General features: G+C 45.8%; 1 protein-coding gene across 1 annotated transcript in view; it reads right to left on the bottom strand.

Moving 5' to 3' along the window:
* The window catches only part of LOC147717052 (all-trans-retinol 13,14-reductase-like), a 210609-nt gene that overhangs the window by 65951 nt on the left and 119206 nt on the right, over positions 1–25452 (bottom strand). The window contains exons 7-8 of the mRNA XM_086923955.1: positions 23193–23331; positions 9273–9382 (exon numbers count right to left, since the gene is read on the bottom strand). Of these exons, the coding sequence (XP_086780081.1) occupies positions 9273–9382; positions 23193–23331 (249 nt within the window). The remainder of the gene's footprint in view (positions 1–9272; positions 9383–23192; positions 23332–25452) is intronic.

Here is a 25452-nt window from a genome sequence, read left to right as displayed (position 1 = left end):
CTTTGGGTAGAAAGCTGGATTCAGGAGTCAAGGGGGTGGTTAGGGGTGTAGGGGGGAGTGAGTGGCTAAGTAGGGTAGAGAAAAGATGTGGGCTGTTAAAGATTTCGATAAAGAAATGTTACTGGGCTATGATTTGTACTATTTGATTTGATAACCAACAGACTGGGACTAGATTAATACATGTGGCTCAATGACACTGCAGTGCAGGAGCACACACACTGACATTTGCAGACGAGACTCATGTGTCTCTTTCAAAGTTGCTACTTTATATGTTTACATGGTTAGCAATGGAGCATGCACAGGTCACAACACGTAGGTGAAGTTTAAGGCTTAACCCACCATTGTGGGTGCCTTAGAGAGAGGCTCCTTAAAAGGCTAAGTTGCAGGGCGCCTTGTGCTAATACTTACAGCAAGGCCCCTGACAATATGCAACAGCTAACACATATTCAATGTTTCAGAATGGGCCTCCTGCCACTTTCTGTACCTTATCGGGGCACACATTCTATAATCATCTTCCATCACCTAAAACTGGAGATCGAGACTGGGGAGGTTGAAAAATTTCTTCTGGACAGGTTTCTGACTGTCTAGTAGGATTGAGAAAATGTATGATGGGGTTCCAAAATGTTCTAGTTCTTTGATAGGAGTTTACATAAGTGAAAGGATTTAAGAGCCGGTTTAGATTGACTGATGGAGTTTACTCCATTGGGATGGTGGAGGGCATTACCTCTGCCATACCATGGGACCTCCGCCTGCCAAATTTAGATATGTCCGCTGGCCCGGTAGTCAACACTCCACATTGATAGGAACTGCAATCCTGGTGGTTCCGGTCAATGTAGGAAAACATTTATGGAAGGTACCATCAGCCATGACAGCCAGCCATCAAACTTTATTTAAAAGTTTTTTGTTTTTCAAAACAACCCTACAAAGTAGGAGTTTGTTTTTGAAAAGCAAAACACTAATGACCCCTACACCGTGGGAGTTTGCTCCCAGGGTGTGGGCTTGTTATTGTTTTTTCCAGTCCCTTACCGTGTTTCCAGGCAAAGATGGATAGGAAAAAAAGGATTGCACTGTCCACCCAAAATATGGCAGACAATATAATGCCCTTCCTCCAATTCTGCTGACGGTGCCAAGGGGGGCTACGTTGATAGAATAGTAAAGGTCCATCCATCTCTAAATGAGGTGGATGGACCAGGGGCTTGGGCAGCAGAGCACTAATTAGAGATTTTGAAGTTGTGAAGTTAAGGTTTAGGGGAGCGAAATTCAAATACTTAGCTTTTGCATAATTACATACAATTTCAGTAAAATTGGAGGCGTAGCTTAGAGCGTCAAGATGGCGGTCGCACTCTAAGAGTGCTTGGGACCCCTCCGTCATCCGCTCCTTCATCCACAGCCATCGGCAGCTGCATTTATGCAATAAAGCTAACCACCGACCTGCTACTGCGGTGCCATCAGTCTGGAGTGCTTGATACCTCTGGATCTCCCATCTTCAGCCGTCCGGAGCTTTCTGACTTTGAGGCCTCCACTTTGGCATGCTGGCAAGACGCACTATCCTCCCTGCTCTCATTGACCCACCCACCAGTGCTGAAGATTGCCTGGGCGCCTGAAACCTGCCATCCTGGCTCTCTGAGACTCTTGAGACGACCAGTGACTGCCGGTGCGGATGCAGGCTGACTCCTGCGGAACATCGCTTCTGGAGAGGCCTGATACTCTCCGTGCCCTGCCCGGTGGGGCGGTGGGCCCTTCCCGCTGAGCCCTTGGTGGCGCACAGTGCAACCTGCGGTTGCTTTCGATGGGTTCCCTCCCTTGAGCGACTACCTTCTGCAGACGAGCCAGAGATCTGGCTACAGGCTGAGCCAGGCTGTGGTCACGGTGGTGGCGGAGGGCTTTGCGAGCCCTGGCCGTATAGTGCACTATTACACCGACCTGGCTGCTGATGTGGGCTAGACTCCGGTGAGAGGAGACGACCTCCGGCCTTGACGTTGTGCCCCCTGAGACGTGGCCTGGTCATCAGCGGTGAGTGCTCCTGACCATCCGTGGCATTGTGAATCGGTGGGGGCTCCCTGAACTGAGATGAGTGCAGATGATACACCACACTCATCTGGCTCCCCGCTCCCCAGGTCACCCCCCCTTGTGGAGTGGAGAACGAGACCAGCTACGTGCCCTGAGTGGCCTCGTCTGATCTGTCATTGCGGCAGGCACTCTGCCGGCGGTGGAGCCCCGGTGAGTAGTGCGGTTAATAGAGCGTCCCTGGCTGATCCTGGGTGCGAGCTGCGAGTGGGTCCCCCGTCCCCAAAAGAAGCGTGATCTGAGACCTGACTCACCTGGTGCTTCTGAAGAGTTGGCTGTCGAGGAAACTGGCTGGACGTGGCCCCATTGCACGATTATCGGCCAATGAGACCGTGTTGCAAACCAATCCCCCACTGGCAGCTGACCAGTGGACCGCATGGGCCGGGCCCTGGCTGGAGCTGTTGGAGTCAACCAGACCTGACTCGGAGACAATCCCGACTGCTGGGGAGCTGAGCCAGACCCTGGGGACAGCTGAACAGGAAGGGAGAGACTGAGAAATACCCCTTTAGACCTTGTGCTCCTTACTGGTACACAACACCTGAAGCACCCCTCCTGACCATCACTCCACATGGAGGACCTTCGTGGTTACTGGTTCCTCCCCCTGGTCCTGTCTGTTATTGCCCCGTGACCGGAGAAGACGCTCCCTGAAACCCCCACTCCTTCCGCGCTGGGGCCCTGACTGGAAGAGTCGTTTCTCATCTCATGGTTTCTGAGCGGCGAGGCACTGTCAGTTGCAAATGCTGACTGGGCAACCGGACCTTAACCACCTTCAAATTACCTTCCGTGAGATGTCCCTCTGAATCCCTGCGCGAGTCCTGCGCTGCGTTTCACTGCCACTCGGACGGGCCCGGGCTCCACTCGATACCTAAGATGGGGAAAGACTGAGCCCCCAAGGCATCCACCACCCAGACCCAGATTAAAATGGACCACTATACCACAATCAAGTCAGGCCCAGCTGAGGGCACGGGGGCTCGTTTCTCTCGGGATCTGATCTCGCTGCAATCCTGAAGGCCATCAGCACGTCCCAGGCCTCGGTAGAAAACAAGATCGGGGGGACCCGGTGGATGTGGCCCTCATTCACCAAGACTTACGCAACGCCACAGCTTGTATCTCAGAAGCAGGATCCTGCATCTCTACAGCTGAGGATGACATCCACCACCTGAAGGAGCAAGTAACCCAACTACAAGGCCACACCAAAGATATACACAGAAGAGCTGAGGACGCCAAATATAGGTCACGGCACAACAACCTCTGCCTGGTGGGATTCCCGAAAGGGACTGAGGGAGACCAAATGGCGGCCTTCCTTGAAGGCTGGTTGGCTTCATGGATGTCCAAAGACACACTGTCACCATGGTTTGCTATCGAACGCGCCTGCATCCCTCTTGCCCCTAAACCACCTCCTGGTGTCCCACATTGCCCCGTAATTGCCTGAATCCTCAACTTTAAAGATAGAGACGCTATTCTGAACGCGGCTCGGGCCCAGGGCGCCCTGAAATTCCAGAATTAATTAATTAATTAATTGTGGGTTTGTAATGCGCTAGAATCGACTCCCGAAGGAGTATCTCTGCGCAGTAGACCGCTGGGGAACCCGTCCTGGCTTTCCCTGTGAGATGGTCCCTACTGGGTATCTCCAAGGTGAAACCAGGCATCCCCGGCGTATGTGGGGGGCCGTTGTGGAGATGAGGCAAGCTAATGCCCAGAGTTGCCGAGTGTGATTCCTAGTTAGAGTAGGCACCGAGATGAGAATTATCGAGTCCGCTGACCCTGGTCCACAACCCTGCCGCGTCGGGAATTGAACCCTGGTCCCGGGCCGTCCTCTGCTCTCGGGTCTGCCGCCTCTAACCAGTGAGCCACACCACTCCACTGAATCAAACCATAATGATCTTCCCGGATTACACTAAAGAAGTTCGGGCTCAGCGGCACTCCTACACAGAGGTCAAGCAGAAACATTGCAACTTGGGCTTCCAATAGAGTCGCTGCAATCAGCCTGGATGGACCTGGATAACTGAAGAATGACCCTTTCGGGTCCACTCCGTATCCCCGCCTGGGTCGTCTGGAACACAGATACCTGGTCCTCCATCACGCAAGCAGCGCAGGACACACGCACAATCACGTAGGAGCTTGGAAGCACGCAAGGAGACTTCCAAATTGCCCGGTGCAAAGATCCAGAGACACGGTGCCATCGTGGACTCGTTGGGCTCCACCCCCTATGACATCGAGATGGCTCCCCCACAGAAGGAGTCCTTCCAAGGCTCTGGATCTGCCAGCCACGGTCTCAGATCTCTCCAGAAGTCCTGGGATTTAGCGTACCAACACCATCATTGAGAGGGTAGCCAAAAGAGGGCCTGACGGGGAAGAGACGTGGAGTTCATATTCCACAGTAGTACAGAACTTAGAGATACCTGCCAATTCTCATATATTATCCGATTTTATGGAGGGGCCAACATGCAGCTCTCAACTAAACGTTTTAGTTTAGTTTAATCAGTTAGGTTTTATTTTGCAGGGCGACAGATGCTTCCGTTCCAGAAGTATAGGGTGAGGGGGAGGGCGGGAAGGGTTAGGACAGTTGTTCTCAGCCTAGTTCTATGTTGGGATTTGTCATTGTTTTTCCTTTTTACTGTTTGCAGCACCTTGACACTTGATCACTACGTAAGCACTATGACCACGCACCTCAGAGGGATAAGGCCACAATTGCACCCTCCTGCAACACACCACCAACCCCCTCTGGGGGCTCACTGCCCCGTGTCCCAACCCATCCTCTCCACACACCGCGTATGACACGACCATTCATTAGGGGTATCCCCCTCCAAATTATATCTTGGAATATGAATGGATTGCTAGACCGTATTAAACGGACAGCACCCCTTAAATACGCCCAGAGACACCCCCGATATACTCCTACTTAAGGAAACCCACCTCTTTGGGACTCAGTGCCCCTTCCTGGCACAATATGTATTCGATAGGGTTTGGCACTCTGGGTTCGAGCAAGGGTCATGAGGGGTTGCCATCCTGCTATGACAGGGCCTTCCTTTCACACCCACCTACACTGCTACAGATACTCCTCTCTGTGCCACCTCACTGACATTATCACTGCCCTACCCCTGGGACAAACAGTGATAGGGGGTGACTTTAATGCAGTCATGGCTCCAACGCTTGATACAACCGGCACACCCACTCCTGTTAGGCTGATGAACGCAAAGAAGCTGGTCAACTGGGCGGACCCGGCTAGCTCTGGCCCAAGGTGTCTCCAGGTCCTCCATACCTTTGAGAGTGTCTCTGGGCTTTGGCTTAACTCATTAAAATCGACCCTGATACCCCTGCACCCCTCTAGGGAGTGCTTCAACAGGAAAACCTCCATCCCAATTAGGAGACAATCCTTCAAATACCTGGGGATATGGATCGCACTGCTCTCCGAACTAGAATGGACATTAAACATTACCCCACAGGTTAAGAAAACTAAAGAGGATCTCAAGCTCTGGCAAACTCTGCCGGTCAACCCATTGGGGAAAGTGGCTCTGTTTAAGATGATGATGATCCCCCTGTGCTTCCTTTATGTCATCCAAAATACCACTTTCCATTTCCTACACAGCTGGTTTAGGGAAATAGACAGTATGGCTACGAGATTCCTGTGTGGGGGGGCACAAGATCACGCATCTCCCTTGCTCGGTGTCGGATCCTGCCCTTCAATGGTGGCATGGGCAAGAGTGAAATTCACCTATACTACTTAGCTACCCAAACTTTAGTCCTCCACGACTGGTTCACCAGGGGCTGCTCTGACCCGGCCTGTAGAGTAGAGCTCAGGGACTTGGAGTTTCCTCAGATCCAGGTGTTCCTATACAGCAGTCCAATACCTACAGCACTACCATCAATTACCAGTGGGTCCTGGCGTACGGCCCTAAGACACACATGTTGGGATAAAAAAACTACGCCCGCAGACACCTCTCTGGCAGGGTAGGCGGTTGAGCGAAGTGCCGGCACTCATGGTGTTCAGGCGATGGGACTACATTGGCATATCATTGTTGGGCCATGTTTGGGCAGGCGACCACATTAGGACATTCCAAAACCTGCAGACACGTTACACTCTCAACACCTCCAATTTTATAAGTTCTTGCGGCTACGTCAAGCTCTCGGCGCACATATCCCAGCAGACACAACACTCCCCGAATTCAGCCCGTTAGAAGCTCAGGTCATGATGGGGAATCTGGGGAGGGGAGGAGTATCCTGGATATACCATACCCTGCTTAACAATAGCCCGACAACGCTAGCCCCACTCAGGGCCTGGTTGGTGGGATGGCTGGGCCCTCTGGAGGAAGAGGACTGGTGCAACGCCCTTATGGCCCCCAAAACCATCACAACTTCAGCCAGACTCCACCTAATCCAACTAAACTACTTACACACTGCCTATCTCACCCCAGAGCGCCTTTTTAAAGTGGGCATACACCCCTCTCCGAGTTGCACACAGTGTGGCCATGAACCAGCAGATTTTTATCACATAACCTGGATCTGCCCATGCCTCGCCCCATACTGGGCCGCCATAGAGTCCGATCACAAACATCCTGGGCTGGCAGCTTTCCCACAACCCCCTACGGCTCCTTTTGGGACTAATGGGCGGCCTAAATGGATTTCGGTCCGACAAGGTGTTCCTGGGGACAGCCATTGCAGTGGCCAAGCGGAATATTGCAGCGACATGGGCGCAGTCTAGGCCTCCGAACGTATCAAGGTGGTGCCGGTGAGTGAATTGGTGTGCTGCGCAGGAAAAACTCCTGTTTGAGGCCCGGGGCTACCCCACTTAATACCAAAGGGTCTGGGGCAAGTGGACAAACCAGTTAGATTGATTAGAATGGTCACCTGCCGATATCTATAAATGTAATGTCCATATGCTGTGGTTGTAGATCGCTACGCTTATGTGTACCTTATTCATTCAATTGTACTCTGAGATGCTGCGAAAAACTGATCAAGTGTGTTAGGCTGCTATTTGTTTATTCCAAAATCAATAAATATGTTCATAAAAAAAATGTCTGAAACATTTATTGAAATTATGAGTAATTATGTGAAATGAAAATATGGCATTTGTAGTTTAACATGAAATGTGCCAGTGCATCTATTTTGACTCAATGACGCATTTTGCACTAACTAATTAGCACCAAAGACACATGTGCCACACATAACAGCCACTTGCATTCTGGTCATTCGTGTTGTTCTCTTACTTGTCCGCTATAAGTTCGCTGCAAATGAAGCACACAGCTTGGTGTAATGGTGTAAATTTGAGAATAAAGCAAAATTCCTTAAATTATACGAATTATACCAACGTAAATTAAATTTTGCATAGGTCTAGTGATGAATGCAAGTTGAAGCATACAGGGAATCCATACACTAGAGAGTTGCCAAACTTTGCACCTTGCCTAATGACTGCGGACAGGTGTAGTAGAAAATCCTTTGGGGAGTGGATTAGGGTAGAGATAGACAACCTACAGGAGGTAGACAATTTGGGACACTATCACCTCCACAGAGTTTGCATTCATCACCGAAATGTGGCTCTACCTCTCCGAGAACCCCAACCACACCACCGCTACTCCCAAAAGCTACAAGAGGATGAACCCAGACCGCACCAACAAACAAGGAGGAGGCATCGCCATCATCTTCAAAGGAAACAATCAGATGCACTATCACCAATGACTACCCCACATTCTCATGGAACTTCTCAACTTTTTACTGCAAACTGACGTGAATACGACTATAAGAGGCACCCGCGCCTACAGACCACTGAGACCCCAAGCAACTTTCTGCGACGCCATCTCCAACATCATCGCCCCCTAGCAATAGACTCTCACCACTAAGTCCTTCTCGGCGACCTCAACTTCCACATCAATGACCCTCAACAAGGCCAACTTCATCACCATCCTGGGGAACCTGAGCAACATCGGCCTCTCTAAACTGGTCACTGAACCCATGCACAAAGCCGGACACACACTCAAACATGTTTTTACCTCCAGTGACAAAATCAAATTCAGCCACACCACAGAACTTTCCTTGACCAACCACACCATCATGCACTTCACCATCACCGGCACCCAGCACACCATCACCAGGCATCAGATCTCCTCCACCGACAGCTGAAGCAAGGTCACAGAAACACAGTGGTCATAGGCCCTCACCACCTCCCAACCTGAGGCCTAAACAGACCTCCATCATGCTATCCAGAACTTCACCACCTCGATAATCGACAGGGTCAACAGAGCTGCCACACTGAAACTCACTAAAGCAAACAAGACCTCCAAACATGCTAGCTGGTAGACCCCCCAGAACTCAGGACCACCAATTGCAACTGCCACCAACTGGAGAAGCGGCGCGCCAACAAGAACCCCGCCAACAGAGAAGCTCACAAAACAGCCCTCAGCAACTATCATCGGCACATCAAAGACCCCAAGAAAGCAGACATCACCTCCTACATTGCCTCCACATCCAACCAAAGAAACTCTTCAAAATAGTCCAAGAATTCGCCAACCTGACAGTCGTAGAGAACAGCATCCACCCCTCCCAAGAACTCTGCCACACCCTCTCACACTACCTCCACAGCAAGATCACTAACATCTACAAAAGCTTCTACATCCAACCACTCCACCCTCAACCACGACGACTCCAAGCAACGAGTGCACACCAGCCTAACCATTACCACCTGGTTACCGCTCACTGCTCTGACCACCTCAGCTACCATGTCTTTCATGCACTCTGGGGTGCTCACCGACCCTTGCCCCTCCACCTCTTCAACCTCACAAGAAAACCGGTCAGCCACAACTCACCAAAATTCTCAACACCTCCATCTCTACAGCAGCCTTCCAAGATGAACAGAAACACTCAGATGTCAGACCCCTCTTAAAGAAATCATCTGCAACCTCAACGATTTATAAAACTATCGTTCGATCCCCCTATTACCCTACCTGGTCAGAGTACTTTAGAAAGCATACATTTGTATGAAATTTGATGGGTTTCATAGAGTGTCCATTTGGGGTACCGGGGTTGCAGATCAAGGCTCTCACTTTCTCTTGTGCATCAAATGAAGTGAATGGTGATGCACCTTGAGTTATTAATTATTTGGTGTGTGCGTGAAAGGAAGAAGTATAGATGAGTTCATTGAGGTAGCTAGTAGTCTTATATTGGTGTGTCTTGTGGGTTCAATCAAGCAACAGATTGATAGGTTGTCATACCTGGATGTCTTTGTTGGTAGGTTGGGTCTTTGGCTGATGGAAAGGTGATTAACACCATTGGGATATTGCCAGGTACCTCCTCTTTGCGAAGAGCTGCAAATCGAATTGTCCTGCATGGGAATAAATCAAGAGCTTGTGAAGCAGCAAAGTCCTGTAGAGGTTCTCCAAATCAACTGCTATTGCCCCGAATGTGCTAATGATTTTCTAACCAGGCCCTGGAACCTAAAGTGCACGTGTTTAGCTTATCCCAGCAGCCCATATGCACCTTATGGAGAGTCAAGGTCCTTATTTTATCACATTTTTTTATCCTCCAACTGAGCCTGCTGTTCCATACGTAAAAACATGACTCTTTTCAATAAGCATCTAGTTTCTTCAGAACCAAGATGCTGCTTTTGTGGTGAATGATCACTTTATGATTAATTGTTAGAAATGTTGCTCTTTCTGCAGGGCCATCCTGTTTTTTTTGCCTTCTTGCTGAACCCTGACCCTGCCAGTGCTGGCTATAGAACTGCTAATCAGTGGTAAAGTGCTTGTGCTGCTCCTTTGAGCATGGTAAAATTGGTATACGACAGATCAGCATATTAAACGTACCTTTGGGCGCTGGTATCTTTTACCCACGGTGTACCCAAGCCCTGTAAGTTAAATTTCACCCATGGGCTGCAGCACTCATTGCGCCACCCACTGTAGTGAAAATGCAAAGATGACTGTAGACCTTGCTGTACAGGTTTCAACTCCAGATTCGATCTGTCAAAATAGCCCCTCTTGACAAGCCTTAAACTCTCCTTTTAAATATTAGTCACCCCTAGGTAAGCCTTTCTGCCCATTTAGGCAGGGTGCCTCATATTTAAAAGCATGACATTTACAGCCTAATGTTAAACGTTTCTCTACAATGGCTATCGCCTTAAAACTATTTTCACTGTAGCAGGGTTGACTACCCCATAGGAAAGCACTGGGATATAATATTACACCCACTAAATGTTATATCCACATAGGAAGCAAATAGAGAAATGTTTCACGGACTCTTTAATAGATAAACAAAATCCAATTTAAAGGCAAAGTCGAATTTTATCTAATACAGAAAAGATTCTTTAGAAAAGTTAACTTTTTGCTGCCTAAAGCCTCTGGAGGCATTTCTATCAGTATTCAGCTGTCACCTGGCAGTTTGATGGGTTCCCTGTAGTCGGGTATGAACTGCTCTCCGGATATGGACAATGGGTCGTGGGTCTAGGGATGAGTTGTCTTTCCCTTAACAAGATGGCCTGCTCCCAGACCCTTGGTGCACTTCAATCGTCCAGCCCCTCTCACAGCCAGATGTAGCTTACACCTGGAGGCCTCACCTGTTGTCATTGGTTTATAGTCACCACTGAGGTGGGGCTGTGAGCATCATCTATTACATTAAAATGTCAAATTAAATGTCACATCCTGCTAGACTGGTCTGCTGGGTTTACATATGACATGTGGGGCACACTTCTAAGGAGGGATACAGAATGGCAAACACTTTGTGAGTATCCACTGCCTGTTTGCTAGAAGCTCAGCTTTCATTTTACTAGATTTCTGTTTCTGAGATTGTTAGGTTACGTTGATTTATCTAGTGGACTAATTATCCGACAGGGTATCCAGGCGCTCCGGCAGGTTTGTAGGTGTGTGGTCCCCAAGGTGCTTATATGAAGAGCCAGGTCTTCAGCTTCTTGCAGAACTTAAGAAGTGAGGAAGAGACTCTGATGTGTTGAGGGAGGTTGCTCCATGTCTTGGTGCGTTGTAGGAGAATGAGCGGCCTCCAGGTTAGCTTTTGCAGATGCAGAAAATGTATGAGTGAGTGAATGAGTGAGAGTGAGGCAGGCAGAGCATAGGCGGCTGGTGGGTTGGTGAAAGTGGATGCAGCTGTTTGTGTAGGGCTTTATATATGTCCATGAGAAGTTTAAATTGGACGTGCTTGTGAATGGGGAGCAAGTGAAGCTTCCTAATGTGCGATATGATGATGGTGCAGCATGATAGGTCACGTATGAGTCTTGCAACAGTGTTCTGAATGGTCTGGATTCTGCATATGAGTTGTTTTGAGATGCCGGCATAGAGAGTGTTGCCGTAGTCCAGCCTTTTTGTGATGAGCATCTGCGTAACGGTCTATCTGGTGTTCCGAGATAACCATCTGAAGATTCTTTGCAGCATGCGTAGGATGTGGAAGCCGCAGGTGCACACCACATTGACTTGAGCCGTCATGTTGAGCTTATCTTTTGCAATGATCCCTAGATTTGTGGTGTGGTGTGTTGGTGTTGGTCCAAGCTTTGATGACCACCAGGTGGAGTCCCATGGGGAAGTCTTGTTGCCAACTACCAGTACTTCCATCTAGTAAGAGTTGAGCTTCAGGTAGGTAATTTGCATCAAGTCTGCTTATACGGTCATTCACTTGGTGAAGTTCTTTCTGGTGGTGGTTGTCTTGTACATCAGGGGGAGGATGAGTTGGATGTCATCTGCGTAAGAGATGACACTGCAGTCTTGTGATCGGATGATGTTAGCAAGCAGTGCCATGTATATATTTAAAGGGTGGTTCTGAAGGACGGTGCCTGTGGGACAAGGCATATCAGTTTCCTGGTCTCTGATGTGAGTCCGATCCCTTAGGTTCTTCTTGTGAGGAAGGAACAGATCCATTTGAGAGTGTACACTTGTTTGCCAATCTAGTGTGGTCTTCTGATTAGGGTGTAATGGGAGACATTGTTGAAGGCTGGTTGGAGGTACACAGACATCCTAAAACTGCATTCTTGTGTTAGATATGGGAGGATACCAGGATTACTATAGTATACCCTCCACACACACACACACACACTCAGCCCTCAGACTCCAAGTTTAGTGTGGCCGTAGACTTTGGCCATCTTGCAAATGCCCAAAGTGGATAAGATTACTTCCAGGAACCTTTAGCCCATTAGACAGTGCATCCCCAGGTGTCATTCCCTACAGCTAGCTCGTGCCAGGCATAAATGTGGCACCTCCAGGCACCCACTTCAGAGCAAGCCTGGACCTGTGGAAGATCATAAGAGAGCGGCTAAACCTGTTCTCTGAGACCTGAGAAGAACCTAAAGGACTGGAACTGCATTCTCTCTTGTAAACAGGACACAGTAGTGGACTCCAATGGTCATTAGGCTGATCTGCTGTTAGATGCACACAACAGACAATAAGAGGCCTTTTTCTGCAAGTGCCCAGCCGACCAATGGAACCTGGATCTGGACTGGATGCCGCTGTGGCCTGTGCCTGCCACACCGTGAGTCTCAAAGAACTTCCTCTGAGGTCCTGTGGGAATTTAGAAATGTACTTCTGTGGTGGGTTGGAATTTAACAGATTAAAGTCAGAAGGTAAATTCTTTGACTAGGACGATTTTGGTTAGTGTATCCAACCCGTACTTCATTGTGGCCAGAGTCAACTGCGCCTAGGCCCTGTTCTACTGTGACTATTGACTCTGATTCCTCATTTCGGATTTTAACTTTTTAGTGTGATTTTGTTAATTAAATGTTATTTTAAATGTTACTCTATCTAATTTGTTTTGGGATTTTCACAGTTTTGCATCTCAGCTTTATTACTGTTTTAGAACTGCACAAATACGTTATACATTGGTTCTAAGGTAAGCCTGTCTGCTCCGTGCCATAGCCACCAGAGGGTTGAGCTCAGATTTATTTAGTGGTTTACCCTGACTTGAGGTGGGTACTTACTCCCTCAACTAATAGCTCAATTTCTTATAGTGATACATACACAGAGCAAAATATTGCAATACTTGAAAGACCAACCTGATCCCTCTGTAAGAAGATTTTACCAAGTTCTGAATCTGGGGCTCCCCTGTTGATTTACCTTAACTTATTAAGGCTTAATTCCCAGGGGTTCACACCTCACTCTGTTGATTCTCATGTCTCTGAGGTCACTTCTTGACTTGTAGCCCTCATTTTTCCCATCCTAAGGATAAAAGCTGTACTTGTGGACTATTGTCTATTGTGGGCCCCAATCAGTTAGTCAGTCTATCATCCCTGGCCTTAATTCAAATTACTCACATTTCCATATACACTAAGCCCCATATCGGGTGCGCTTAGCTGTACAGCTCCAAGGGTGTCATCCCCATCTGCTGACCCTCATTTATCCATCTGCTAAGCACCTGACATGACAATCCTTCCTCCTACCACTTTTAGGTGCCCTAATCAGCTTTCTGGACCAGGTCGTTGATTATTAACCCTGATTCTAGCAATCCCCCTTCTCTCTCTATTTCTCTACTTTCTGGACTCCACTCTTCTCTGCGGTCATAAAGAGGATTTCAGATGACACAGCATCCCTTAAATTATCCCAATTCCTATCACATCATCAATTGAAAACAAGAAACATTGCAAACCTGGCTCAATGACATGAACAGTAATGTATCCAAGCCATGTTATGTTATGTTACTATGTTACTGGGTACTTATAAAGTGCACAGCTACTCCCTGGAGTGTCCCGGCGCTGGAAAAAAGAGAACCAGTAGCAGAGCAGAGCAGTCCCTCCCAGGGCAGTTGACTCATTGTGAGAAAAGCCAAGTTTTTAATCCCCGTCTAAACCGGAGAAGGTCCTGGGCTTGACGTAGGGCTGACGACAGGTTATTCCAAAGCCAAGAGGCTACCACCCGATAGGAGCTCCCGCCCTGGCCAGAGCGGGTGAACCTGGGAGTCTGTGAAAGCAGCTGGTTCAAAGATCTCAAGCTTATTTATTTATTTATTGAGTTTATAAAGCGCGACAGCTACCCGTAAGGGTTTCCCGGCGCTAATAGACCAAAAGCAACCTGACACCAAACAAGGAAACTACTGATTAAAGAGCCAGGTCTTCACTGCCCTTCGAAAGCAAGCATGGCTGTCCTCCATACGAATAGCCGGAGGGAGGGAGTTCCAAAGTTTGGGTCCTAGAGTAGAAAAGGAACTACCACCCATTCTGGACAGCCTAAACTTGGGTAGACAAAATAGGTGTTGAGAAGAAGAGCGGAGGGAACGAGAAAGAATATAGGGCTTAACAAGAGACTGAAGGTATAGGGGAGCTACACCCGCCTTAATCTTGTGCATGTAGCTGAGGGCTTTGAACTTTACACGGCTTTTGATGCGGAGCCAATGGAGTTCCTTCAGACGCTCCGTAATATGGTCCGTTTTTCGACAGCCGCAAAGGAGCCGAGCAGCGGCATTCTGGACCAATTGGAGGCGGCGAGTGACCGCCTTGGTGGACCCCAGATGGAGTAAATGGCCATAGTCCAGTCTGGAGGTCACCAAGGCGTCCACCACAGATCTCCGGGTGTCCGAGGGAAGAAGCCAGAAGATTTTTCTGAGCCACCACAGGATGGTAAAGCAGGTGACTGCTACCTTATTGGCTTGGTCCTTCATGGATAACTCCTTGTCGATGGTCACTCCGAGGTTACGCGCACGTTCGGATGGAACGGGCAGGGCACCCATGGCAGAAGGCCAATGCCTCGGGCTCCAAAGATCTGGTTTGTTACCCAATACCAGGACCTCAGTCTTCCCGCCATTTAATTTAAGCATGTTGCTGCTCATCCAGCAAGCTATGTCGCTGAGTCCTGTTTGCAAATGGGATGGCAAAGTAGGGTCAGCATGGGATAGGGAAAAAACAATTTGAGAATCGTCGGCGTAAGTAAATAAATTCAGCCCTGACCTTTGAGCAATATGAGCCAAGGGGGTAACATAAAGATTGAACAAAAGAGGACTCAAAATAGAACCCTGGGGTACGCCATGTGGGGAAGAATACATTTTAGAGGTGGATGAGTGGGAAAAAATTTGAAAAGTCCGATCCTTCAAAAAGGACGAGAGCCAATCCAAGGCTATACCCCCAATGCCAAGGTTCGCAAGGGCTCTGATGAGGATGTTATGGGATACGGTATCAAATGCCACACTGAGATCGAGCAATATCAGTGCAGCCGTTTCCCCTCGCTCCAGAAGCAAGCGTAGATTTTCAGTCACGCCCACAAGAGTAGTCTCGGTGGAAAATCCCGGGCGGAAGCCAGACTGAGAAGGGTGTAATAAGTTGTTAAGCGCAACGTACTGAGACAAGTTTACCTGAATGTGTCTCTCCAGGACTTTAGAAAAAATAGGCAATAAAGAAATGGGACGATAATTGGAGGAAACATTGGGATCAGCAGTGGATTGTTTCAAGAGTGGGGTGACCATAGCGTGCTTTCAGCAGCTGGGGATAGTAGCAGAATTTAGAGAGTGATTAAGCAACGTGCAGATGGTAGAAAGCTGGGGGAGGTCCAAGGAGCGTATTATGGAGGCAGACACCGGATCCAATGGCGAACCAGACTTAACCTTGCTCAGGGTCTCCAAGAGGGTTGAAGGAAGAAAATCAGGCCAAAACAGGAGTGGAACCGATGACTGTGTTGGAGAGGCAACGGCCCCACCAGCGTCATGGAGCAGGTTGACTGGAATATTACTGATGTTACTAGCTCCTTGAGCGGCAATGTCCTGATGTATGTTTTCTATCTTTGAGATGAAGTACTGTGCGAGCTCATCGCATTTATTATTAGATACGGAGGGAAGAGTGGCCGTAGTTCTGGAGCCAGCAAGTTCCTTGACCACGCTAAACAGAATTTTAGATTTATTAAACGCTTCGGAAATCTTTTTATTCACGTAGCTAGTCCTAGTCTGGGCACAGGCTTTGTGATGATGCTTCAGCTCACTTTTATAAGCGAGGCAAGTGGAAGCGGAATAATCCCTTCTCCAAGCCCGTTCAAATTTTTTGCATCAGGATTTATCAATTTGAAGAGACTCATTATACCAAGGGGCGGGAGTTCTGTGAGTGGAGCTTTTCTTCAGAACTGAAGGAAGACAAGTATCAATGGCTTTAAGAAGCCAGGCGTTCACGGCGCAAGCTTCTATTTCAATATTTGCTAGGTCCGGCCGACTAAACGGCGAGTGGTCAGCCAGTGCTTTATTGAGAGCACCTATGTCCAATTTTTTCCAGTCTCTCTTCTTTGTGCTATCAGAAGATCTACTATTAGTCAATGCATCGGTACTGACAACTGAAAACGTAATTAAATAATGGTCAGACCAAAGAATCGGTATGGATGGAAAACAAAGTAACTGAGGAATATTGGAAAAAATGGGGTCGAGTAGATGACCGCCCCTGTGGGTGGGACCATTATTCTGAAGGGTGGGGTTCATGGCAGCCAGGTCAGCAATAAGGTTACTGCTCAAACTATTTGTGGGGTCTTCCAGATGCACATTAAGATCGCCCACGACTAAGAAGTTGCTGGACGATGAGAGGACCGAGCTTACGTAATCGGTGAACAGGACCAGCCAGGCATTAGCCGGACCTGGAGGTCGATAGACTAGCAGGCCAGTGAGAGTGGTCTTAGGGTGCAAAGCGAGCTTAAAATATGCAAAAGGGTCTAACTGACATTGGTAGGTGTCTTTAAATAGGATTGCCACGCCACCCCCGATTTTCTTGGGGCGGTCACACCTAACAATGGCATACCCAGTAGGTAATGCTTCCGCAACATCAGGGCCAGAACAATCGTGAAGCCAGGTTTCAGTGGTGAAGAGCCCGTCAGGGGATTAGTCAGTGAGAAGATCGAAAATCTCACGTCTGTGTTTGGGCAGAGAGCGACAGTTCACGCTAAAGAAGGGATAGCCCAAGGAGGAAGAAATGGAAGTTCTCTGAGTAAAGCGGCTGCAGAGCTGCGGGACATCCAATGAGAAGGAACAATGGGTACAGTGTTGCGGGAGCTGATCAAACTCTTCAAAGGCAGCGACTGGGTGTTCGAGTATGGGTCTTAAGGCATATAGTTGTTTCGCCTCAAACAAGTCTAGGCAGCCTGATATGGCCAGGGATTATGGCCCCTGGACCCGTATGGGCGCGGACGGGCGCAGACGGGCACGCCTTTGGCGTGCCTTCGGCGCGCCCTCTGCGCGGATGGAAGGGAACACACATTTATACCGGAAGAGGGTGGGAGGGTCAGAATGTCTGAACCGCCAACCCTGCACCTCCTCGTGAGAAGTCGGCCCACCCCCGGATCAGCCCGCGACAGCCCCCAATCGGCTGCGCGAGGTGACGTGAGTGCCCACGGAGGTAGCCAGGGACGAAACAAACAACTGTGCAAATAAGCAGTGTGCAAGGTAAAACAAACTAAAACAGCGTTAAAATTATAAAAAATGTCGAAACAGAGATAAGCAGCCTAGCTTTCCTGGCTTTCCGCCTCAGGAAAGAAAGTGCAGAGTGCTAATAGTCAATCAATGTGGGTCAGGGTCGCGGCGGTTTAAATACCTGAGAGGGCGGGAGGGTCGGAATGTCTGGACCGCCAACCCTGCACCTCCCCGTGAGAAGTCGGCCCACCCCCGGATCAGCCCGCGACAGCCCCCAATCGGCTGCGCGAGGTGACGTCAGTGCCCACGGAGGTAGCCAGGGACGAAACAAACAACTGTGCAAATAAGCAGTGTGGAAGGTAAAACAAACTAAAACAGCGTTAAAATTTTTAAAAATGTCGAAAAAGAGATAAGCAGCCTAGCTTTCCCGGCTTTCCGCCTCAGGAAAGAAAGTGCAGAGTGCTAATAGTCAAGCTTCTGGATGGAACATAGTGTTGGCATATGTTGCTCAAATATAAGGCCCCCATAATGTGAAAGGCCTTATAAGCCAGCACCAGGGCTTTGAAATGTGTCCTCTTCCATACTGAGTGCCAGTGCAAGGACCTCAGATGGGGGGTCATGTGTGTCCTGAGGTCCACCATGAGTATGGCTCTAGCCGCAGCATTTTGCACTACTTGTAGACGGTTAAGAAGATAGTCAGGAAGGCCCACATAGAGAACATTCACATAATCAAGTCGGGATAGAATCAGTGCCTGGACCACTGTTCTCCTGTGGGAAACCGGGAGTAATGGGAGGAAATTTCTCAACATTTTCAGTAGGCCAAAGCATGTGCCTGCCACCGCCTGGACCTGGGACTTCATGGACATGTCTTGACAGTTGTGGCTAAGTTTGCAGGGGGAGACATTATGTGGCCACCATTCGTGCCACTCCTCCCCCGGAGTATTACCAAAAAAAATGATTTCTGATTTTTCAGAAGTGCACAGTAGTTGATTCTGTTTAAACCACTCAAATACTGCTGACAGGCAGGAGTTGATCTTATTTCCATTCAGGGCCTCGTTCTTACTGCACGTGAACAACAATTGTGTATCATCGGCGTAAGATATCACAATAGCGCCAAATTATTCTGCTAATAGTGCTAAGTGGTCCGTGTACACATTAAGATACATATATAAGATATATATATATATATATATATATCGTAAAATCCTGTCAGCACGGCCGCCACGTCTTCACTCACGCGATGCCAGCAAACATATATATATATTTCTAAGATATATATATATTGATCGCTTCACTCGAGAGGTTCGACAGTGTGAGGGGGCTCAAGGAGCGACTTTGGGATCACAAGACTGACACATTGGTACATTGCGCCCTGCTGCTATTGTTCCCCGCCTCCATTTCTTTTCATCAAAGAACTCTCCCCCATTACATCAGCCCGTTCTGCTTGAACACGAAGCATTTTGGGAGTTGTGGTGCGGGGATGTTCAAAGGCACTACAAAAGGTATATACATTCATCTTTTGCTCGCAGAGACCTGCTGACACAGACGAAGGCAAAGGCTGAAACACGTCTGTTTATATTGTTTGCGCAATAAACCCAAGTGGGGTTTAAACTAACGTGAGTGCTGGTCAGGTCATATATTTGGCAGTGGAGCGAAAAAAATAATATATATAATTATATATATATATATATATATATATATATATATATACACACACACACACACACACACACACAGAGGTGTTCGAATATCCATATATATATATATATATATATATATATATATATATATATATATATATATATATATATATATATATATATATATATATATATATATATATATATATATATATTCCACAAAACGAGTGGGAACGCCCGTCAACGACGTGTCTGTGCGAAATTACTTTAATGCCAGCTGGATAGTGGTAGACACATTTTGCCTGACCTGCAGGCTTGGTCACTAGCAATTCAATAAAGTTTTTGAAGTATTTTTAACTCTTAATTGGTATTGGTGTATATGTATGTATATATATATTCACTGAAAAAACCATAGGTTTCACACCAGTTATAGTTAGCTGGAAATTTTACTGATATAAAACCATTGAAATTCCCACGTTATAGTTAGTCGGACTCACTATAACTTGCGCGTGCAATGCACTGCTGATGACATCACATATTACATCACTCATGACATGGTGAGTGACATCACTCATGACATCACTGATGACACCATCCAGTGAATATGTGTCTTTCTGAAAAATAAATATTAGTGAGTTATGTTTAAATATTTAAATACATATATTAGTGTTTCACTTTGTGTATAAGTGGCTACATGTGTTGATAAGTAGCTACATGCGTATGTATATGGGTTATTTGATATTTTTATTAGTATCAGTTTGAGTGTCTATATGGTTTGGTGGGGGTATTACTTAGCACATAGATGCATGAGTGACTGACTCTTTGTTTGTATGTGTTTTGAAGACAACATATGTACAGGACTGTATGGGTGGATGAGTGTCTATATGTGTTTGTTAGTGAGTGAATGACTGTCTCACTAGTGTCTTTATCAGTAACTACATATGTTTTAATCTAGTATATATGAATATTGATGTATATAAGTGAGTATATGTGAGAGTAAGAGATTGTAAGAGGTCCTGTTTAAATAAGTATGTGTTTCTATAAGTGATTGTTTAAGAGAATAAATATGTGTAATTTTAAATAGAAGTAAGGTGGAAGTGTGTGTATAACTCTATATTCAAATAAATGGATGTCCAATAGTTTATTTGCACGTGTGAATATGTGTGTGAGTAACTTTTGGATGAATGTCGGTGTGTAACAGGATGTATAGGTGTATCACTTCATATGATGAGTGAGTATATGTATGAGTGACTATATAGAACTGTTGGTGAATGAGTGGATGTGTATATAGATAGTGGAATTACTGAATTGCTTGTTGTAACTGATATAGGTATCTCCATTTTTTTAAAAATTTCAGTTTCTATTTTTGAATATGTGTCTCAAGGGTTACATTATAGTGAAAGGAGGTCTGTCACTATGTCACAAGGATGGTGTCATGAGTGATGTCACTGACCATGTCATGAGTGATGTAATATGTGATGTCATCAGCAGTGCATTGCACGCGCAAGTTATAGTGAGTCAAGTTATAGTGAGTCCGACTAACTATAACGTGGGAATTTCAATGGTTTTATATCAGTAAAATTTCCAGCTAACTATAACTGGTGTGAAACCTATGGTTTTTTCAGTGAATTTAATAGGTTTTTTAAATGCTAATTCCTAACTATAACTGGTGTGAAACCTATGGTTTTTTCAGTGAATTTCATAGGTTTTTTAAATGCTAATTCCTAACTATAACTGGTGTGAAACCTATGGTTTTTTCAGTGAATTTAATAGGTTTTTTAAATGCTAATTCCTAACTATAACTGGTGTGAAACCTATGGTTTTTTCAGTGAATTTCATAGGTTTTTTAAATGCTAATTCCTAACTATAACTGGTGTGAAACCTATGGTTTTTTCAGTGAATTTCATAGGTTTTTTTAATGCTAATTCCTAACTTTTTATTCATACTCATACCGATGTGTTTTTTAGTGAATTGCTAAAGTATGTTTTTGTAAAAATGAACACTATAATGTATATTGAGATAATATTTTTAATTTAAAATATTTTTTTTTTATATTTCACTTCGGTGCGCTTTCGGTGCGCGCACCGGGCGCTTCCCCCGCGAAAAACGCAAAAAAAAAATTTTTTGGGAGGCCCCGCGGGGCCCTTTAATGGCCCCCATATCAAACCTAGGGGGTCAGGGGGGGTCTACCCTGCCCCCTTATGGTCAATTCCACCCTTTGTTTTTGCCACCTCTTATGACTAGATTTTACCGATAGACAAGATGGCGGCAGCTCCGGACTGTTTAGAATGTTTACAGACAACTGAGAGCCAATCAGCTTTCTGCGCGCAAGTCGCGTGTCGCGCCTGGAGCGCACTCCGGTGCGCGCACCGGAGAGCGCCTATAGATATATATATTTTTTTGAACCTAAATTACTCAAAATCCACTGGAGCACATATCTTGATTGGAGCCACTAGCAGTGAAAGCAGAGAAAGACAAGTGAGTTCTCTGGATATGCCATTAGAAGGGAGGTGTTGGTTTATGTGCTGTGTAAAGTTTGAGAAAATGCCCATTTGGGTCACAATTCTGACATAAGTTGCAGGACAGGAGATATGGGAGCTGTTGAGGGTAGAGTGTGTTTGCCCACAAGATATAGACCAATACTTGAACTGACTGGTCTGTAAAGACTGCCACAGTCCTATACCGAAAGTAGATAGTATATATAACATAAAAATGTATGTTTAGGGGGTTGTGCTAAGTTGAGCCTGATGTTTTCTCAGTAATACAAAAGATGATTTATTGCAGTTGTGTTATGTAGTAAAATACTAAAGGTACCAAGTGCTAGTCAATGTAGTGCTATGAATTAGGGGAATTATAGAAGGAATTGCTGATATAAAAATACTGCAGTATGCACTTTCAACTTCGCATCAGATCCAAAGGAATTTGGAAAGCATGTTTGGGCGTATTTGGATAAAGGCTTGACAAGTAAATGCTATACTGGAAAATACTGTCTTTGGAATTTAGATATTTGTCTAAATCAATAAAGGCAAATATTTATGAATTTCAATCTGATGTTATATTTAGGAATGATTGTATATTTTCCAATATAATGCTTACTGAATAGCTATTGGGGCTAGCACCTGAGTAACGTATGAGCAATATGTAAGTAATTGAGTGACTGAATACTTGTCCCCCACAAACAAGTACACCGGTGAGGAGTAGGTTATGTTGAAACTCATCACTATGTAATGACATACTGGATAGATGTAGGTAGCATGTGGAGGAGCATCTTCGGGTGTCAGTCATGCACTGGCAGACTCTAGACAGATGCTGAGTTTGGGCAAAGAAAGACTAGAAACACCTGGTCGTAGGACTATTAACCAGTTGTGCGTGATGCAAGTAATATCCTGGTACCATGCTAGAGTTATGGGTGGCATTAATAATGGCATATGTAGAGATTTTAGATACAAAGAAATTGATTAAAATGGCCCATTAATGGGACATAAGCCTAAATTTCAACATTTTATTTTACTGTATTAGAGTAAACCCCATATTCAAAACACAAAAAATATATTTTTGTATCACATTTGGTCCAGAAGAAGGTTGCATTGAAATAACACTGCCACTGAAAGTTCCCGGACTATGACCCAAAAGTTGTGAAAGAGACACATGAAAAACTCCTTGCTGTAGTGTCTAAGGATTTGTTTGGCGGGTGTGGATTGGTGTTATGAGTATGTCCGGTTTTCTGAATGGTATGATGTGAGGGTTTTAGAATTCATTTTGGGTTTATGGTTAATGAATTGTATTTTAAACTGTACAAGGAGAACAGAATGTATGATATGAATTGGTCATTATTTAAAACAATTTTGAATAAGTTAGAACAAATAAAAACCCTCAATATTTATAAAAGGTAGTAAAATAAGGAATATTGTTGGATAAGTCATATGTTTTGGGGCCATTCACCTGTTGAGCTACTCTGGAACTGAAGTAATACAGGTTAAGTGGGAACTTCTTGTGCTCTATATTGTGGTCTCTTTATCCCTGTCCCAAACCTAGAAATAATTATTTGAGGTACCATTTGCGTATTGTCCTATGGGTTGGACAGACCCATGGCAGATACAAGTATTGTACTACCTTGATAGAAGCCAGTAGATTTGACCATGTGTTGCCAAAGTATATTGGAAAACTACTTGATTCTGAGTCCCCACCCTCACTTACATGCTGTCCAGATCATTGTTCTTGAAGATCCAGCAATTGGTTGACTTGAGCCCCAGTTCCTCTTTCGATCCCTTCAAGCCCGCAAAGACCAGGAAGGATGCCATTCCGTGCTGGATACTGTTTAGTTGAGACTGTAAAGCTGAGAAGAGAGACAGAAAGAGACACTGTCTTAGAATACATCACCTACCTTCTTTTCTGTCTATGGAGAATTTCTATTTTTCGACTGCAACAGTCCCTGACTTTTAAGATCCTTTCTTCATAGAGCTCGTTCAGACACAAAAAGCTGACATTTACATCCATTGATTACCCAAGAAATGGGAACAACATAGAACTTCAGAAGACATGTGGGTTTTGAACCAGACACATTACTATCTGATTATCTCTGTATGGCACTGAGATTACCATGATTACTTACCGCTATTCTTTATTTCCTCAAGTCCACTTTTTCCTTGTGGGGAGCCTACACCTGCAAGACAGGCCAGGTGTTTGCCATCCATTATCTTTATAACATATTTTGACCATTTAATGTAGGCTTCTTTCTCCCCTGCTTCTAAAGTACCTGCCCTCAGTAACACCTGTCCATAGCAATCAGTACCATTCATGGACCAGTTTGAGGATGGACTGCACCAAGGAAGAATGGGACTTGAAGAAATAATATGGATAGTTATCAGGCCATTATTCCTTTTCACTCCTTACTCGTCACAATTATTACTATTTAAGTAAGTAATTAGCAGTATTAGTTTAATGGTATCCATAATAAACCCAGCCCATGCTTGATGCTCCATCCGTGTTTTATGCAACAGCGATTACATACCATCAAAGACTTCAAATATTGTTTAAAAAATATCAGACTATTGTGTGTTGAATTTCTATTATTACCTCCAATAGGGCAATATGATATGTAAAATATATTTAGAAAATATTTATGTCACACAATGCTCCGACAAAGGTATTATGGTAGTACAAATGATGCCATGGCTTTACAGGTACATAGTGAAGATTGTTGTCTGCTATCAGCATCCATGAATCAGCACGTCCCACCACGAGTCTTGAGTTACCAAAATCTATATATCCTTACTTGCAGTACTAAGCCTACCCTCTCCATTGCTTTTCTCACAGTGTCAGATATTTTTGTATTATTTATTTATTTCTGAAGTTTTATATAGTGCTGGCCAGACCCGAGGGTATCAGAGCACTTTACAACAGTCGTATTGCACAAGATCAAAAATACTTTTCTGAAGCTCTATTGGTCGGTGTCGAGGAGGTTGATGCTATCCAGGTGTTGAATTGGTTGAAGGAGCACAAATATTTCTAAGGTTTTGGATAGAAAAGGTAAGTTCAAAACTGGTCTGAAATTATTCAGATCTTTTCGGTCTAGGCCTGTTTTTTTTTCAGCAGTGGTGTGTCTTGCCCGACTTTGAGGCAGTCTGGGACGACTCCGGATCTAAGGGGGCTGTTTATGATCTTGCACCAAAGCGGGGCAGGGGAGAGTTTAAGCTTTTTGGTCAGTTGTGGAGGAAGAGGATCCAGAGCATGAGTGGAGGGATTGTATGTGGATATCAGTTTGACTATCTCAGCTTCCTGTATAGGGATGAAAGATTTCTAGGATTTTGTAAGGGGCTCGGATGTGTTGCCCTTGGTCCCAGGCGGGATGCTCTAGATGAGGGGAGTGATGTTAATGTCCAATGAGAGCTCAATCTTGTTGCTCTTGTCCTCAAAGAAGTTTGCGAAGTTGTCACAGAGCTCTTTGGAAGCCTGCACCGAGGATGTAGCGGGCTTGAAGGTTTGTTGTCAAATGATGTTAAAGAGCTCCCTAGGCCTGTTCTTTGTGTTGTCCAGCGCAGTGCAGAAAAATTAGGGTTTTTGCGTTCTGGATGTGTTTTTTATATTTCCTGCAGGCTGCTTTGAGTTGCTCGCGGAGGATGTCGGAAAGGTTGCTTCTCCAGAGTCTCTCTGTGGCTCTTTGTTGTCTCCTTTCGGAGTTGATGTCAGTGTTGAACCATGATCTCGATGGAATGCTCCTGTTTTTTTTTTATTTCAGGAGGGCTATTTGATCAAGCATGGACGTCCTATTTGAGATGTAGTGCGAGGCGAGTTCAGTTGAGTAGAGGTGGTCAGAGGCGCTGGGGAGGAGCCAGCATATCTTGTCCTCTAGGTCGGCTAGGGGAATCTGTGTTAGATTTCTAGACCATTCGAGGGGTCTTGCGAGGGGGCTGGAATAGAGCCTTTTGGTTGATGTGGAATAGGATGTGTGGTTGTG

The sequence above is a fragment of the Lissotriton vulgaris genome, chromosome 5, assembly GCF_964263255.1.
Source record: "Lissotriton vulgaris chromosome 5, aLisVul1.2, whole genome shotgun sequence".
Classification (NCBI taxonomy): Eukaryota; Metazoa; Chordata; class Amphibia; order Caudata; family Salamandridae; genus Lissotriton; species Lissotriton vulgaris.
This window is presented reverse-complemented; position numbering and strand designations above follow the sequence as displayed.